The sequence below is a fragment of the Poecilia mexicana genome, unplaced genomic scaffold, assembly GCF_051168715.1.
Source record: "Poecilia mexicana isolate PSO_F unplaced genomic scaffold, ASM5116871v1 scaffold_11, whole genome shotgun sequence".
Lineage (NCBI taxonomy): Eukaryota > Metazoa > Chordata > Actinopteri > Cyprinodontiformes > Poeciliidae > Poecilia > Poecilia mexicana.
In genome coordinates, this window is record NW_028263380.1 from 4,087,613 (window position 1) to 4,106,811 (window position 19,199).

A 19,199-nucleotide genomic window follows, 5' to 3' on the forward strand; every position below is an offset into this window, starting at 1 on the left:
GCCATGCTAACTAGCATTAGCCTTCACGCTAGACTCAACTATCAAAAAGAAGCTCCAACATATCAGAGAGAAAGGTGGGGTAATGACCAGCACCACACTGAGGATGACTGATAGCGCTAAGACCCGCCTCCTGGCTCTGATTGGTTGTTTCTCTTTTTTTCTTGAAATTATGGCCTAAGGCAGAGGTTCCCAAACTGTGGGGCGCGCCCCCCTAAGGGGGGGGGGGGGCGCCGTGTCATTGCAGGGGGGGCGCGGGAAGCCGTCTGGATGAAAAAAAAAAAGAAAACATGAACACTGTATGCGCTGGGTTTTTACCTTAGAATGGCCAACTCTCTGTTATTCCTATGTCAATTTGATACAGTAGAGGCTTCCACACTTCCCATATCTGTGTCCTCTGTCACTTTTATCAGCAGTTAAAACTATTTAATCAGTTGTTAACATGTTGTAACCTGTTTTTCCGAGCCGCCTTTAAACGCAACATGAGCGCTACGGCGCTCGCGCTGGGATTACACCTGTGAAGGAGACCTGCTGCTGCTGTGGAGCTACGTAGGTTTGTGTTAGAATCACGGCAGCAAACCAGCAAAACGCAAAGAACGTTTCACAGTTTTTCCTTCCAAACTGACCGACTAAGTTGAGTAAAGCTGTTGGATGCAGGTAATGTTAGCTAAAAGATGACTAGCTAATATCAATACAGAACCTTAAGCTTAACAAGTGAGGGGGGCGCAGAAAATGTTTGGAAACCACTGGTGGGGAGCAGAAGAAAAAGTTTGGGAACCACTGGCCTAAGGCATATTTTGTGAAAAGTGATTTTGAGCATTACATTAGGAAGGTGATGATATAGTAATTTTCTATGCTCCACATATCTAGAACAAACTTCAAGAAAACTGCAAAACAGTTGAAACACTTCTTGAAATCAAGGCTAAAATTCCACCTGTTCAGAGCTGCCTGTCATTAATGACAGCTAGAACATTGATTGGTTTAGTTGTTCCTCATGATTTTTGAAGATGGCATTTGACAAAATGTGCTTTACAAATCAACTGGCCTCAATCTGACTGGAATGAAGGCACAACAGAAGTGTCTGAACTGGTGCGTCCAACACAAAGGTACAAACAGGAGCGTTCTGTAATTATTTTCCTCAGTCTAAATAAAACCCGTCTCCACAAGCATGTGGCCGGGCAGAAACCAAAGCGGCTCGGCCCACCACCAGATCCAGGGTGGCTCCTCTGTGGCCATCACAGTGGCAGGGGCTGGACACCAAGAGGCCGTTACCGAGATGCTGCACCTCGTCTTTGGCTGGACAGAAAGAAGGAGAAGGAGAGAGAACAAAAAGACAAAAATATCCAAAAAAAGTTGGCTCTATATTTGGCTGTGCCTCTCAGCCTGTTTTTTTTTTGCAGGCCACAGGCGGTGGAGAACAGCAGAAGCCACCTCGTTTCCCAAGTGAAACTCTACACTTTCTTTCTCCCCCCCCACCTCCTGCTGTTCCCTCCCACTCCGACCAGCCGTCTGAAAGGTTGCTAGAGATCACCTACCAAACACTACTTCACAACTCTGTGCACTGGACCGGTGACCCGGGATAAGGAACGGGGCTCACCCTGATTTGCGGTGCCTGCCAGGAGGGGGAACCTGTTTTTGGATTATTATCACCTTATAATGATGCTGCCGCTGTGCTGATCCAGAGTGTGAGCGCTGGAGGCAGAGAGAGAGAGGGTGAGAGAGAGAGAGAGAGAGAGAGAGAGAGAGAGAGAGAGAGAGAGAGAGAGAGAGAGAGAGAGAGAGAGAGACTCCTCCAGTGAGACTGACTCACCGGCCAGGTAAGGAAAAAAAAAGACATATTTTCCCCTTCCTAAAATGATGGCATAAGTCAATAGTTGTCAAAATGTATGGTTTTTTTGGTTTGTTTTTTGGATAAATCATGTTTTGGAAAAAAAAAAAAAAAAAGGTGATTTTGCAAGGAAAAAAACCCTTTTGGTAGAAAACAATGACTGGGACATTATTTTAGGAAAGTGACAATATGATACTATTTTGTTCTTCTACAACACTATAACATTTATTTAATGTTTAACAGTGGGATAAATATTTTTTTTAATCATTGTCTCCTGGCCGCTTTGTGTTATTTTGCAGCTCCTGTGACTTTAAAACTGCTTCAAAAGTAAACTTAAATTGACATTCTTTGTCCTCGGACTGTGACACATTAGAAAAACAAACAAACTAACAAACAAAAAAAAAAAACTCCAGAAAGTTTTGTTTCTCACATCTGAGCAATGATGAACAAAGTGCTTCTGTTATAGACATCTAAGCTGCAGGTCCCAGGTTTGCCACTGAGGGAGGAACTGGAAACCGGCCTGATGACACAGACCTGCAGGGTTTTTTTCTCTTCTTTTTTTTTTTTTTTTTTTGTTGAGGAAACTGGACTCGGGTTCACATGCTGATTGAAGAGAAGCAGCAGCAGCAGTCACCTCACATGGTTTATCTGCACATAAAAATGGAGAATAACTCCAGTGGAAGAGCCTGAGGTCGTGTTTTAAATGGAATTCTATAAATGTAGGATAACAGATTCGTACAAAGTCCAACAGTGTGTTAAAGAGCTAACTACTGTTACTGTTATTTGTGACGCTACAACCCTCCCATATATAATATAGTCTAATTTAATTTCAGTTCAGTGTGGATTTTATGAGAATATATATTAGTGTATACATATCGAAAAAAAAAACTCAAAAATCTATAAAGTGTGGCATGCACGCGTATTCATCCCTCTTTGATAAATAAAACCCAGTTCATCCAACTTCCTTCTGAGTAAATCTGCTAGTGCAAGGTTCTGTATTAGAACCATAGCAGGTTATGATGTGAGTGATATGGCTCTCTGCCCAGAGTGTCTTATCAAAGGGGGCATGAGAACTCAAAAACATAAAAAACAAAACAAAATGTCTTTTGCTTCTTAACATGTCTAAACAGACAGAGTGTAAGAAAACATGGCTAAAGACTAAAGCCTTTATTGTGATGCTAAAGTCTGAATCCGATTAGAGACTTCTGTTTAAAGGGTTATTTCAACACTTTTAAGGCCCTGGACTACATTTGATCAGCTCCATTTGAAAATTTGAGCTACCAGTTCTAGAAATACATAAACCTCACTTACACACACACACACACACACACACACACACACACACACACACACACACGCACGCACACACACACACACACACACACACACACACACACACACACACACAAAAACCCCACACACTTTCAAATTTACAAAATCTTTATTATATCAAAAAAATTGACAAATAAGATTGATTTAACATTTGAATGGTTCAGGCAATACCTATTATTTCCAGATTCTTTAACATAAAGCTTTGATTTTTAAACTTATCTAAAAATTAAAAAAAAAAAAAAAAAAAAAAGCAAAAAAGAAAGATCAATTTTCCCAGAGAGCATGTGGAGGGCAGCATGGTGGAAAGCATGAATGGTGCATTTTCTTCTCCTTCTTCTTTACTGACATCTGGCCAAAGTTCATTTTTTAGATTTTAACATTCACCCTAACTCAGGATGTTTGGAGCAGTTTAGCTCACATACCTACTCTGCTCATAAATAGCAACAGGGAAGGCAAGAAACAGAAATAACCCTAAGTGGAATCAGATAAGAAAATTAGTATCTGGAGGCTGAACGCCTTTGCTTTCCCAAAAGTTCATAATGCCCTCACTATTCTACCTTCTAACACAGGTACAGTCATAGACAGGAGGGTACTATGGCAATCCGCCCCTACCCCCCTCTCCCTCCATACCCCATTTTGCTTAATACTCCATTCTACCTAATTATGTGGTCTTTTATAACCTTGGAGCATTACCATAATGCTAGCAAAACAGAATTGTTGTCCTTTTGACATTTTGTCACATTGTCACCACAAAACCGCTGAACCTTTTGTTTCCAGTGTATGTTGTAAACTAATGCAAAGTAGAAAATTGGGTGTTATATCTGAAAAGTGTGGCATACATTTGCTTTAAATCCTCATTTTTCTGGTAGCTCTAACTAAAACCCTGTGAAACAAATTGCCTGGTCACCTAATCTGTTACCTGTGTGTAATTTAAGCACAGAGGAACAAACAGCTACTCCTTGTCCACACAACAAATCTGGCCTTCATGGAAGGATTGCGAAAGAAAGAGACGGTACAAAGAAAACCATAATTTGTAAGAATTTCAGTCGTTTGTGAAAATGCATGGCACACGAGACATATACGTACACTGGTCAGATGAGACAGAAATGAAATTTTATGTTGTTTATGTGAAAAGAAAAAGAGAACAAAAACACACCGAAGAACTAAAACTGTTTTGTCAAAAATGATAGAAATTTTTTCTCAACAACGTAGATGAAACCTAACCAAATCTAACAGTAGACAAAATGAGTTGTACTAATTTACATCTAATATTCGTAAAAAAAATATATAAAAAATAGCATTGTTATGATTTTTTTAAGCTTCACCAAAAGAAAAAAATCCAGATAAAGTTGTTCCAAACAACAAAAGATTGTCTGAGTACATTAAAAAATGTTCCTTTAATTCACTTCTCTCTGAGGATAAATATGTTATCTCAATATAGACAACTTATTTTGCTAAAAGATAAAAAAAATACATTCCTTCAAGAAATCACATTTTAGCCAAATACGTTTGCAGTAAACTTAACCTAAAATTAGACAAAAACTAAAATAACTACATTACATCTAATTTAGAAGGACTAAAATAATAGCTAGAAATTTAGTCAAAAATAATATGCTGAAACTGTTGTGCTCTGTCAAAGTTAACACTGCATGGGAGATGTTAATGACAAAAATTAATGGAGCTAAATATATGGAAGAAATCTCAGAGACTTGAAACTGGAGTGGACGTTCGCCTTCAAACAGGACAATTCTCAACGTCCAGCCAGAGATACAATGTAATGTTTTACATTAAATCATATTTACGTGTTAAAATGGCCCAAAGTCCACACCTAAATTTGATAAGGAACAAAGACTTGAAAATGTTCAGAGATTTTCTCCCTCTAATATAAGCTGTGAGAGGCTAAATCAAAAGGCCTGCAGCTAAAATTGCAACTAGTTTCAGCTTCTATCACCATTTATGCATGGGGACATATACAAATACACACCACTGTTAAAAGACAGTTTAGTTCTTTGAGAAGTTTTGGAAATTAAAAACACCAAATATCAAGTTCACCATAAATCTCAAAATATGTGGTTGATAGAGGTTAAAATGTTGCTAGCAGGATAAGAAACCATCATTAATCATCTGTAGGTGTGAAATTAATACAAACATTGAAAAAGTAACATTAGCATTTAGCTGAAAGGACACTTGTTCAATAAAACGTGAAGGGACAAAAACATGAGTCTATCAAACCTAAGGAGTCTAAAGTACACTAGAGGTGGATCTTGTGGAATCCCTTCTATGGCATCCTCCTTTGAATGGTGGAGTACTGGTTACCACTATAGCCTCACACCATCAGGTTCTCTATTTCTTAGCCAGAGCTAGGAAATAAATACAGGAGGAGTGTCTTATTAAAACAAGAGTTCCTCGTCATAACCAGATGATTCAGTGGGGAAATACGTTTTCAGAATTTGACTTCTTAATAAGTAATAGAGGGTGCCCCTCTGACTATCTTCTCACTTGATTTTTTTATTTTTTATTTTGAAGACAGCGCCCTCAAGATGTTTCTGTTTTACTGTTATGACCTTTCTTGTTTAATGTTGGTTGATTTAATGAAATATCACTCTGGAAAACTTTTTTTTAATGAGTTATATCTCGTTACGACGAGAAGCTCTCGTGTTAGTGAGATATAAAGCTTGTCAAGACGAGAAAGTTTCTCATTATGACATGAAAAGTGTCCTCCAACCCATAATGTTAAGGTGGCTTCATTCAGTAGCATCTTTAAGTCCACCAGCGTCATACTAAGGAACAACAGAATAAATATTTTCTTCATTTTTCTTTCCAGTGGCAAGCAGATAGTTTTGGTTGCATGTTTCCTCTGGAAAATAAATGAACCAACAATGTGTTCAGTGGAAATATCTTACTGTACGGAAACAAGGTGGAAGATGGTAAAAAGCTTTTCAGCTCATCGGAGACTACTTTTTTCCGACTTGACCAATAACTCAAACTTTCCAAAGCTTCCCCCGGACAACCCCCCACAACGAGACAGTCTTCCTGTCAGGATGAGGCCATGTTTAGGCTAGAGTCAGTCACATGTTAGACCTCCAGCAACAGCAAGCGCTACAAATTATGGACTACAGTTGAGAATTGAGAAGTGTTTAGATGTTGGGATTCTGTCAGTGTCATTAAGACACAACAACCAGCCCAATAAAAAACAAAAAAAACTTCTAGTTGATGACCAAAAAGGGACCAGACTGACTCTCATAGTCCAATAGATGTCTTTGTCTGGGTGTTAAAAATAATCTGATCAATCTACATCAGCAAAGCTCACTAACTCTGCATTCTTCTTTTTTAGTCTTGTGGGTGGATAGAAAGACATAGTTTGGCATCAGGTTTCAACCATCCTCAGTCAGTCCAATTTTCTCTGGATGGAGAGTTCACTTGCTCCTCCAAAGAGATGTTTATTTCAGTCTTAGCTTTCAATTATCATGTTCGGAGAATGAAGAACATTTCCTGCCAAGCTTCATACCAGAGATATACAGGGCTGGAGGAAAGGTTTGCCATGAGATGAAGCCAGGAGTGTAAGTGTCTTTAAATGCACAGAGTGTTAATACAATTTTAAATTGGTTTTCCGCAAAGCTTGTGTTATAGTTGGGATGTGAATGCAATGGCTACAGAAAGTTTTTAATTCACAACAATCTTCCAACTCCATAGGAAGTACTATGCTTTGAACAAGCATTTGTCCTTTGACAGATTTCTCCAAAAGGTCAAGCTTCAAAGTTAGATTCACGCACTCAACTGTGATTACCCATATATTTTAGAAACTTGAGTCCTATCACTCAAATCAAACCCATTTGCCAAGATGAAGTAGGCTAAAAAAATGTCAAAAAGTAACAACATATCACCCCCCTGATCTAAAGACATTCAACAACAGATGAAAAACAGTCACCAAGAATTATAGAAAGGGTTACCAAGTCATATCTAAAGCTTTACGATTCAAGGAAACCACTGTAACATCATCATCCAAACATGGAACAGTAATGACCCTTCCCATCAATGCACAGTGTACCAAATTTACTTCAAGAGTAATTTTAAATAAAGTACCCAGGAGATTATAAAAGATCACAGAGAAACATCAAGAGCACTACAGGCATAATTTGCCTCAATCGAAGTCAGTGTTCAACAAGACGAGGAAAACTGCATCCTTAAAAGAGTTCCAAGGCTGTATCTTCAAATGATCCCCAAGACTTTTCGGAAAAAGTCCTGTGGAATAATGAGACATAACATTGCAAAACAAAAAAAAAATACATTGTCACAAAAAAAATACACAGTTCTTAAGAAAAGAGATTAATATAATTTAGAATAGAGCTGTAACGTAACAGAAAGTGGGAAAAATGAATCTCTGTCAATACTTTGAAGATATGCTGTATTGCCTGATCTTTCCAGAGCTTGATGGTGGTAATAAGCTGAACAAAACAGACCCAAGACAAGGCCCACATGGAATTCCGACTGGGATTTAGGATCACCCTGGTCTGCTTCGTCCTGGCCTTGACTCTTTCAGGGGAAGGAGTGGATGCACAAAGGGCAGGTAAAACCATCAGCATGAAATATTCATACCCACACAGGAAGTTTAATCTGTCCCAACTACACGTAACTGAATGTTTTTGTCTGTTGCAGGTTGTAAGAATGTCCACTACGACTTGGCGTTTATTCTGGATACCTCATCCAGTGTGGGAAAGGAAAATTTTGAGAAAATTAGGCAATGGGTAGCGAACTTGGTAGAGTCTTTCGACGTAGCGCCCGACAAAACTAGAGTGGCAGTGGTTCGCTACAGTGACAGGCCGACTCAGGAGTTTAACCTGGGGCGATATAAGACCCTGGAAGACGTGAAGCGAGCTGCCCGTAATATACGTTACCTAGGGGGAAACACCATGACCGGGGATGCTATCAGCTATACCACCACGAACATCTTCACGGAGCGGAACGGCGCGAGGCCGGCTGAGCACGGCATTCAGAAGGTGGCCATCTTGCTAACGGACGGCCGAAGTCAGGATTACGTTCTAGAACCTTCCAAGGCAGCCGCCAAAGCTGGCATCCGGATGTTCGCCGTGGGCATCGGGGAGGCTCTGAAGGAAGAGTTGGAGGAAATCGCGGCAGAGCCCAAGAATGCCCACGTCTTTCACGTGACCGACTTCAACGCCATTGATAAAATCCGAGGCAGGTTGAGGAGGAGGCTGTGCGAAAGTAAGTCACCCATCAGACTATTTTTAAACACATTACTAACAGTGTCTGCTGCATGGCCTCTTTCTGAAAAAAACAAAACAAAAAACAACCACAATGGAGAGTCAACCTCAAGCTAAACGTTGCATTTATTCAACTGGTCCCCTTATTTTAACCTTTAACCACTGCGCAGGAGCGACCCTAACCACGAAACCCCACCCCAACTACAGAGAGTTGCTCAGGCACCCTGTGTTATCAACTTTTGGTCTAACACGAAGCCTGTGAGGGAAGACTCTTTAAAAAAGAGTTTAAATAATAGTTTCCTAACAAGACATATCTGTGGTGTCGCTGCCTTCTTGACTGCTGCCTCAGAGCAGAGGCGTTCAGCACTGGAAAGCTTCTCCTCTTAAAACCTCAGCGGTTTTTCCACTATTGTGCTGAGAAAATTCTTTCAACACATGCACACAGGCTTAGAAAGTAGTTCACATACTCTCATAAATCACCTAATTTGGGGTTAAAAATGCACTCTCTAACAGCTTAATAGTTGTCTCATCTGTATAATGGAGCAAGGAATTTCTCTCTTTAAGTTCCTTTTCCAGAATTTTTTTGTTTCACGACTTAAAGGCATGGCCTAATTTTTTTTATTGTTGGTTGCTGAGAGGCAACGTGTAGCTACTATTTTTGTATTTCAGCAGCTTATTAAAACCCACTCAGACTGGATAGGAAAGTCAGAGTACCTGGTCGGGTCACGCTAACAGTATAGTCCCAGACTACTAAACTCACATTTTTGGCCTCACCTGTCATCATGGAAAAATAATGATAAAATCATTTATAAAGATATTTTCCCCCCCGTGGTTTGTACTATAAAGTACCTATTTTTCATTTAATCTAACTAAATCTGATGATTTTTTTCTTCAAAATCGCAGAATTTTCGCATTTTCCCATTGAAATGCTCAGAAGCGAAGCCGGTGAGGCAGCAGTGAGCTGAGCCTCACCTGGGATTGCGCAACCTCTCGCTAACTGCGCCGGTTGCCATTCTATGAGAGCATGCTCCTCCTGTCTGTACATCGCCAATAAAATGGTTAAAAACATTTAATGTATGAACTGATTTTCCATAATTTAGCTTATGTATTTAATGTACTGTGTTTTTATTGTCACCAACTGTATGTGTAACGTGTTTTCTTGTGCTGAGGAGGGATCATAAACGGCAGAGAACAGATTAGAGGTGAGGCAGGCAGTTCTGGTGCCTCATCGCTGGGGGCGCTCATGAACCCAGACATTGTGACTCCACAACTGCAGAGTAAGAGACAGTAACAGCGAGCTAGCCATACAGTAACGCTGATACAGAGAGCAAGAAAGACGTGGTTTTGAGTTGTGGTTTTGAGTTGTACTTTAACGGTTTCTCGAAATTAATAATATCTACATGTCTAAGTTTGATTGAGATAACGGAATTATTCTGCGGAGACGGCGTGGCTAAGCATCACGTTAAAGAATAGTCTTTTTGCCCTCCAGCATTGTACGCATGCGTGTAATTTCCTTATGTAAACAATAACATGCAGGGGGTCCAGATTTGCAAATCCGATTATAATTAAATTGGTGCCTCACCAGCTATGAACCTCACCTCACGTCACTGATATCTCTCTCTCTCTCTCTCTCTCTCTCTCTCTCTCTCTCTCTTTATATATATATATATATATATATATATATATATATATATATATATATATATATATATATATATATAAAATGCTGTAATATTCGCCACTGACCTATCTTAAGTGAAAAATGAGCCAAGAAATGTTATTGAAACAAAAGGAGTGCATTAATTTTGTACTTTGCTTTCTCTGAACACACCTTAGCAAGTGATGTCTTTAACAATCGGCTTTATTTTTGAAGATGTAGATTTTTACCTGTGTGGAGAAAAAAGGGTTGTAGGCAGTGTGGCACCAATGATCTTCCTGTAAAATTTGTTCTTTGAACTTGTAAACTCATTGAAACTCTTCAAGTTCTGTTTTGTATTTTTGACATATGAAATCCAATTTTGACACACTTGCTCCTACTTACATTTCCTGTGTAATTTATGACTTTTTTTCCTATGTAAATACAAGTAACTTTGCTATCACTGTGATGTTGTGTAGATTGAATTGTTTTGTACTGGCAGAAACGGCATTGCTGATTTTTCTCAAGCTAGCTGTTAGCTAGCCTACAGAACCAGCTACTCTGGCTATAAACTACATGAATCCCCCAAGAGTTATTTACTGGTGCTAAAAATAATTGCTTATAACCTTCTACCAGAACCTCACATCAAGAATCCTAATCTTTTCCTTATTTGTTGTAAATAACTAACTTCTCTTTGAATATTATTATTCAAAAGTTACAGTGGTTTCAGAGATGGTTTATTAGTGTTGCTTTAATTGGTACAAACCTACTTTTGTGGAATTTTTTTTACTGCTTTCTGTTAACTTATTGCTAAATTAAGACTAAATGGGAAGACATGAACAACTCCAAGACCACAAACAAGAAGGACAATACATCGTTCATTTTGACTAGGTAGATGTAAAAAAAACTTTGCTGCAAAGAATTACTTCTTAAAACATATTTACTGGTTTTTACACTCCTACAGGTTTTAAAGGTTTCAATCTTGAATTTTTAATTGAAAGCCAATTAACTCCGACTTTGCATTGAGTCAGTACGTTTTCTCTTTTCAATGAGAAATTGTATATTTTCAAGAATGCGATGTAGAACGTCTTGAAATAACCAAAGGCTGCATTTAGTGAAAAAAAAAAGCTTACAATTTTTTTGTCCATTTTAAGAAATTGCTGCAAGTGGACCTCCATGTACATCCGTGGTCAGTGTGAGTGGCTCACTGGGCAGTGCCAGTTATTTTCACCCAGAAAATTGCAGCTGTAATGTTTCACGTTGGCCCGGCGCCCAATACTCAGATAGAAGTGAAACGAATTCACCTTTAAAAAACAGACACTGTTTATCCTCCAGTGACTCTTTAGAGCATTTGAGGTCTTAAGCTGGTAAGTTTGGAAGTGTGACCTTCAGTGACAAAAACTCACATTATGAGAGTTTTTAGACGAAACGATCAAAGGACACAAATAATTAGAAGCTTATCGAAAACCTGCGGCAGCAAAAAGAGAAAGGAAAATATTGGCTGTAGGACGGTAATGGTAAGGCAAAGGCAGGTTTTACATTGCTTTAAATATAACTCGCACTTGCGTCCCCAAATTATACCTTCAGAACCACAGCTGCAGGGAGTTGCTCTGTTATTTAGCATTTTAAGATTCAGAGCTGTGCAAGCAACATCATCTTTAAGGAAGTGTGACGCACGTCACTATATCCAGAGCATGGCCATTCTTGGTCTACCTGCTGGCGCTGGCATTATAAACATATATTCTTTGGTTGGTCTTCCATTATCACTTAGAAAACTTCACGTAGACGTGACATTTTGACCTGAATACAGCGGCATCTCCATTTGGTGTTACTTTACAACACCAAATGTTGTAAAGTAACTTTTAGAAATTCAGATGCCAAACAGATAAACTAGCTGCTCGGGTTTTCATGTCGGGCACCCTCTTAGCTTTTGTACGCCACAAAAAAACAACAAGCCAACTTGTCCTCAGAATTAACCTCCAGAGCTTCTTTTTATGACACAGAGATTTTTTAGAGCCGTGATTTTAGAAAATTGCAGGTTTTCATGGCACATATTTTGCAGATGCTTGTAACAGCAGGAAAGCTGGAGTGTTTCAGCTCAGCCGCAGAGCATATTTATGACTTGTGGTCAAGGGAGCAAACACGAGTTGTTCAGCTATTAATAGTGAAAAGAAGAATTTCATTTAGATGTTGGAACCACGTTAGATTGAGATGAGTATGGACCGGGACAGAAATCTGGCCCAGGCCGTTTTGGTCCAGATGGCCCACCAGATATGATCTCTGCAGATGATCCTCATAAAAATGAATGCATTCACTGGGAATAAGATGGTAAATAATAATAAATAAAAACATAAACGAGTTGGACCATTCCTTATGCACACTCTTCGTAACTAGCATAACAGAATAACAAATTTTGCTGGCTGATTAATTGTCCCAGAAATTAATGCAACTGTCGTTTTGGTAGCATTGTTAAACAATGTAATGATAAAGGCATAATATTGCAAGTTATTATGAAAGACTAATAAACTTTAATTTTGTGCAGAACTTGCCACACTGAAACTGGAAAACATCCAAAATAAAAGACAACAACCAAAATCAGTACAAAGGAAATAAAATAAAATCTGCAACCATAAATAAAACGGATTATGAAGACTCTGTAAACAAAATTGCCCTTCAAGAAATGTTAGTCATCAGAATAGAAATTGAGCTCATTTTAATTTATCATAAGATTAATTGCTTATTGCAACAAGCCTATTCATTTATTACAATTTAAACATAAATGGTGCGTCCTTCATCTATTCTTATATAGCTACAGCTTAGAAAGTTGCCTTTTTATAGAAGAACTGAATATCTTCTGAAAATATAGAAATTATAAATAATTAAAATGTTAAGTACTCACTACTATTTACATTGCTAACTCTCAGCACCCAGTAACGGTTTCTAAGTGTCTGGTGTCTGGTGGTATATTTAGCATAGAGTCATATAGGATTTTTAATGGTTAATGGTTACACAGAAATATTGGCTTTTTTGTCTTTCCATTCTCTGCTGATAAGACAGTTTACTAGAATACCATGAATATCTTCAAAGCCTAGTTGATAAACAAGCAAAGGCCAGTGTGTCATACTTCCTGCATTACTTTGGTGTGGAGTGCTGTATGTTGTATTTTTATTTGCATTTTTTTTTTTGATGGCACTTTGGAAAAAAATGAAATCTACATCTTCTTATTGCATGTTCTATCCTAGATGTAATCTTCAAATGAACATTTCTGTGTAATAAACTCAAACATTGCCTCTTGGTGAATGCTGCTGTACTGAGGCCGGTGACTCTACTCCAATAAAAGGACCTCTTCTGCCTAAAACAACTTAACCCAAAGATGTTTCCTTTCCCTGTCACCGCCGCTGCTGAAATATAAGTGTGTGGAAATATGAAACTGGCTGTTTCCAGTGTGGATGTGGAACCCACCACACCCCACTTCACCCCCACATCCCTCACCGACACAGCTGCCCTTTTCTTCAACCAGGTCTGTGTCTGGACGTCAAACAGGAAACTGAGCGAGAGAGGGCAGTGTGTCTGCACCAGCTCTGTTCAGCTCACACACCAGTCCTAGCGCTTACATCATTCCTAGCTAAACAGTCTGACAGCAGTTACAACAGCTAGGGTGTCCAAACTTTTTGAAAAATTATGCTTCTTTTGTTATAAAAACTGCAAAAACAATTCTGTTGTAAGAATAAAGTAAATGCACAAAATATGAATTATTATTATTATTATTATTATTATTATTATTATTATTATTATTATTATTATTATTATTATTATTATTATTATTATTTATTAATAATAATGATAATAATAATAATAATCTTTATTGTCATTATAGAACCATGCAATAAATTACATGAATTATAATGAAATTGGTGATTTTTAAAAAAAATTGAATTAAGTATACCCGTCTGATTTCTATACAGAAAATATCTCTAAATCATTTTAGATGTATGCTAGGCTACAAGAATATGGAATAAGTCACTATTTTTTAAAGTTCTTATTTGTTTACTATATAGGTGTGCCTGATTCTACTATCAAGTAAAACTTACTGGATGTCAGTGGTGCTACATGCTATCAAATTAAAATAAAAGCTGAAAAAATTTTAGTATTAAAAGATGAATTATTTGTGTTGCTGATTAAGTTTACTTTTTAGGATTATTTGAATTTATTTGCCTCTTTTTTATCAAAGAAAATTTCACTTTGTTTTAATCAAACAAATCAAAGGCTGTTGATCGTGTCTCGATTGACAGCCTGGTGAAATAAATCTGTGCTATTTTCTGAAGTGTGAACAAGGGTCACACAGAAACATTCCAAGGGGCACAAATGGCTCCAGGCCACGGTATGGACATCTACTACTGTGTTTCAGCATTTGGGATTTTTTTAGGTGGCTTTCTTCAAAAGATACAAACAAACAGGCTAAAAATAAACCAGCAGTTTTGGGCCAGTGCTGAGTCAGCAGTCGTATGCAAATTTCAGGCATAATTAACTCACTTTGGTCTAACCTGTCTGCTGTGTTCCTTTGTCTTCATGATGCTCTTTGTTCACTAACAACCTCTGACGGACCGCTGAGGTGTTGCTTACTGACTATGGGTTACTAATGGATTCAGTCAGTTGAGCTGGATTTCATGTAGGAGAATCAAAAGGAAGGTGCTTGGATACAAATTAGCTGAAGATTTTTATATTTTCATTCCTAAAAATGCATGATAGTTTTTGCTCAATTTCATACTCCCAACCCTCCTTTGTGTTAGTATAGTTGTGCGGTACTTCATACTTTATCGATTCAATACCACATAAGCACAGGGCCTGTATCGCCAATACCGATACCGATACTTTTATTTAAGTTTGATATATCATAAAACTTCTGACCTTAGGTGTGTTTAGGTGGTTTGTCTTTGAAGTTGTTTGTTGAAACCAATGTCAGAATTTGAACAAAGTTTATAGGTACTTTAATAACATGTTAACATGATTTGTGTGTATTTTTCTTAAGCAAGCTGCAAAGAAATTCTCATTTGAGAGCAAAGCAAGACAAAATCTTTTTGGAGGTACTATTGATGAACTATAATACAAAAAAATTAAACAACATTTCAAGAGTGAATCTAAAACTAAAGTAATGTGTAAGATCAATACTTATATCGATCTTATCCTAGGTTGATAGATCTGTCAATCTAGGATAAGATTGATATTTATACTATTGGTACTTCCACTAGAAGATAGAATCTAGTATTTATCTTTCTAGTCGAAGATTGAGTCTTTCAACTCTGTAATATCACTTCAGAGTTGATACCGATTTTTTTGATATTATTGATATTTTGGGGCGATCTGCCCACTTCTATTGATCACATAAATTCACACTAAAACACCTTGGAGTATGTGGTAGTTTTAACAGAAGAAGCAGACAGTTCAAGTTCACGACGATAAATTCTGTATGTAAGGCAACATTGACACTTGTCTTTTCTTCCCAGATGTCCTGTGTCCAAAGATGAAGGTTCAACCTGATCGCTTCAAGCCCAACAGCACCAGTTATGGTCTTGAAGAGGTTCCAGGTATGTGCAAACTGCTGCTTTCCCAGCGGCAACATGGACAGCTGGCAACATAAGTCAACCTCAGAGTCAACTCTTCATTTTTCAAAACATTTCCTGCACTCCCACTTTGGGCTTTTTTTATGCGTTGAGAGAAAAAAAAAGCATTTCTTTTATGCATAGATGCAGTCAGCTCTTGCAATTTTCCCCCTTTTGCTATCTGATTGGAGAGTAAATTGCTTTTATTCATGACTTGGAAGGTGTTACCTCTCTGGCACATTTATTTTCTGTCCCATTTAATACTGCCATCATAGAAAAAAGGGGGGAAAAGAAAACTTGACGCATTTGCAAAACAAAGTGATGTGGATTTGTGTCAGCCCAACTTTGCAGATCATATTTGTATTTTTTTGTTTAATGCGTGTGTTTCGACCGATGTTCTGTGCAGAGCTTGGTTTTCATCTATTTGCTCTTCATGAATATTTATCAAAAGGATTTTCAAAACTGCTTCAGCATCAAAATGGTAAATTCGTGGTGACAGGAAATGTATGGCTTTTTTTTTTTTTTAATTTATGTAGAGATATATATGTCTGGCAATATGAAGCCATTGCCAGTACCTGACTGCTTTTCAAAAATAGCAAGCTGGGAGAAGAGTTTAGCTGCCTACCTAACAGCACAGTGGTATTTGCAAATGAATATATATATATATATATATATATATATATATATATATATATATATATATATATATATATATATATATATATATATACTAGAAATTAGTTATGTTTGTGTGTGTGTGTGTGTGTGTGAAATTAGGTGTGTGTGGGTGGGAGCTGTACTGCAAAAATACCAAATTGGACCAAGAATTTTTTTTTGTGTTGTTTCTTGTGCAAATATCTCACTGCATCTTAGTTGCATCATTTATTGTTCAGTTTTTATTGAACAAACACTGGCAACAGCTGTTCATTTACCAGCAGCTCAATCAATCAATCAATCAATCAATCAATCAATCAATCAATCAATCAATCAATCAATCAATCAATCAATCAATCAATCAATCAATCAATTTGTTAAGCATTCAGTCAGAGAGTTGCTATAGTTTAGTACAACTTTTTCTGAGCTTTATATTAAGCCAGACTTGGCAAGTGGTGAACCACATAATGGTTCACCACTTGATGAGAAGATTTCTGATTGAAAGAAATAGTGCCTTAAAATCTTCGGTATAGAAGACACTGGCATGTCTAGACTGAGCAGCAGAAGGCTTACATGGTGCCATGATATAACAATATAACAATCTATTATCAGGGGCTGATTGGAGTGTCTGAAAATTTGAGGTCTCTGGCCGTAGCATTAGCCAGGATTACCTGCATGTTTCCCATGTTTGATACGGATCACATGAGGCTGTGATCGACACGTGAGGCATACAGATAATACTGTAGTCAATCTATCATCCCAGTCCAACTACCAGTTCACCTAAAATAACAACCTCTATCACATGTATTCAAGCTCCAATAATGCTGACCAAGACATTTGGTGACTTGGATGTTTTGACTCCCTGACAACACTATTACTGTTCATTCCACCAATTGTGACATCTGGTTCTAGAAATATTAGGTGTCTTCAAATTGAGTCAACATACAATGTTCCTGACTGGTCTACCATTACTTCTGCGTGCTTACTTACTTTTATAAGTAGGTGTGATATTTTCCTAACAAACCAGATGACTTTAAATGCCTAAACCTCAATGAATAGAGTCTTAAAGAAAAGTGAATATTGACTGTGAGGTATGTTGAGTATGTTGCTGTATGTTGCTGTAACAGCCATAGGACATTTTCTTTTTGTCAATCCACTCCAGGCTTTAGTGCGCGCTTTTCACCAGGCATAGCTAGCAGTCAGTCCTTTTTATTACTGTCACAGACTTCTGTGAGATAATGTTCCTTTTTGTTAGTATTTTCATACCTGTGTGCTCAAGAAACTGATACACACATCAACACCAAAGTAATCATCATAAATCCCATTGATCTGTCTTACCAAACAGCTTATTTCCTAAAAAGACATCTGGCTGTTCTGAATACTTCTAAAGAAAGCAGGAAATACTGCTTATTGGCAAGACATTATTGTGTTTATGAGACCAGATTATCATTTCATTGTACTGCATTAGATTTTACTTGTACTTATTTTCTTTCTAAGCTTTACTTCGTCAGAGGGTCTGGGTTCTCGGCTATTGAGAAACGATTGCTTCCCGGAAGCGTGACCATTGTTGAAGTTTTAAACTTGACCCAGTCGCTAAGGTTTCCCCATGACGTATGTAATGCTCCAGTTTGACTCTGCGAATTTTACCGGAAACTGTAGACAACCATTCTCCACTGCAAAGAGAGCAGTGCTTATCTGAACCAGTTGACTTTTAATGTTAATTCAACATTTGGAAGCATGGCCAACATGGACTGAATAGCTTCATTCACTTCCTCTGCTGCTATTGCTAAAACTACAGGCACACTACAATTCTAAAACAGCGCATAAGTCATCATTCACAACTCCTCCCTCTGTTTACTGACTGTCTCAGTTGAAATTCTGCCAAAGGAATCCAAGTCAATGGGCGAAAGCCTAGATGGAGCACTAAAGGGAGATGAGAATCAATAGGCTTAAAAAGGCAATGGCTTAGGAAGTCCTGGATGGTGTTATGTAGCTCCTTGGGGTGTGCTGGACTGGCTGTGGACTGCAGGGGCTACTCTGGGGTCTGATGGCCATCCTTCCCTCTTGACCTCTCGGGTCTGACTTCACCAGGTGGGATGGTAGTGAGCCCTCCCTACCTTGGCCCTTCAGAGTTCTGGTTGACATCCGATGTTGACATCTGCTTTAGCCCTTTATATCGATGCTCAACTAATTGGCTGTTTTCCAGTTTTCACCAACTGAACAGAGAGAAGGAAATCAGTCAAGCAGGTCTTTACAAGTATCTGCCAGTCAATCAGGAATAGCAGCTGCAATTGCTTTAGCCACTCTATTTCCAACTAAAGCACGTCAGACAAAAGGCAGTTGATGTTTTTATTTCATGTAGCCAGAGACTCGAGTGTTTCAGGTTGTTCTCAGAGGTCTTGAATTGTGCTTATCCTGAAATGTCGGATGTTTTCACAAGAGGGCCTTCTGGGGGATTGGAGTTCCTGTCTGTCTCCCACCCACATTCATCATCTTAAGAGAAAAAACAGATGCACAGACATGACTGGTTTGGACACATGCTACATCCAAGAACAAGGATTAAGACGTCATAGACCTGGGGGCAGCGCTCCTCAGATGTTGATGCATTAGATTGACTCGTCTATCCTCAATATTGGCTACCAGACATTTTGCTTGTTTTCTAAATGTAGATCAGTGTGGGCTTGCCAAAGACTGGATTGTGTTGTCCTGGTCAAGAGGCGGAGAGAGCTTGCACCTTGAACAAGTTGCCAACAAACACAATCCTGTCTCCCATGGGCAATTTAAAGGTCTCCAGTTGAACTGACCTGCTTGTGTTAGGGTAGTGGGTGGAAACAACATGAATGAGCACCAACAGTACACAGACACACCCTGTGTTACAAGGCAGCCATGTTACCCATTTAAGAAAATAGGTAGCTTTTTTTGCTGTAAGT

General features: G+C 38.3%; 1 protein-coding gene across 1 annotated transcript in view; it reads left to right on the forward strand.

Moving 5' to 3' along the window:
- The first annotated feature begins 1,322 nt into the window (after positions 1-1,322).
- col22a1 (collagen, type XXII, alpha 1) overlaps positions 1,323-19,199 on the forward strand; it is a 70,301-nt gene continuing 52,424 nt past the window's right edge. The window contains exons 1-4 of the mRNA XM_088010084.1: positions 1,323-1,814; positions 7,583-7,724; positions 7,814-8,380; positions 15,520-15,600. Of these exons, the coding sequence (XP_087866210.1) occupies positions 7,634-7,724; positions 7,814-8,380; positions 15,520-15,600 (739 nt within the window). The 5' untranslated portion in view covers positions 1,323-1,814; positions 7,583-7,633. The remainder of the gene's footprint in view (positions 1,815-7,582; positions 7,725-7,813; positions 8,381-15,519; positions 15,601-19,199) is intronic.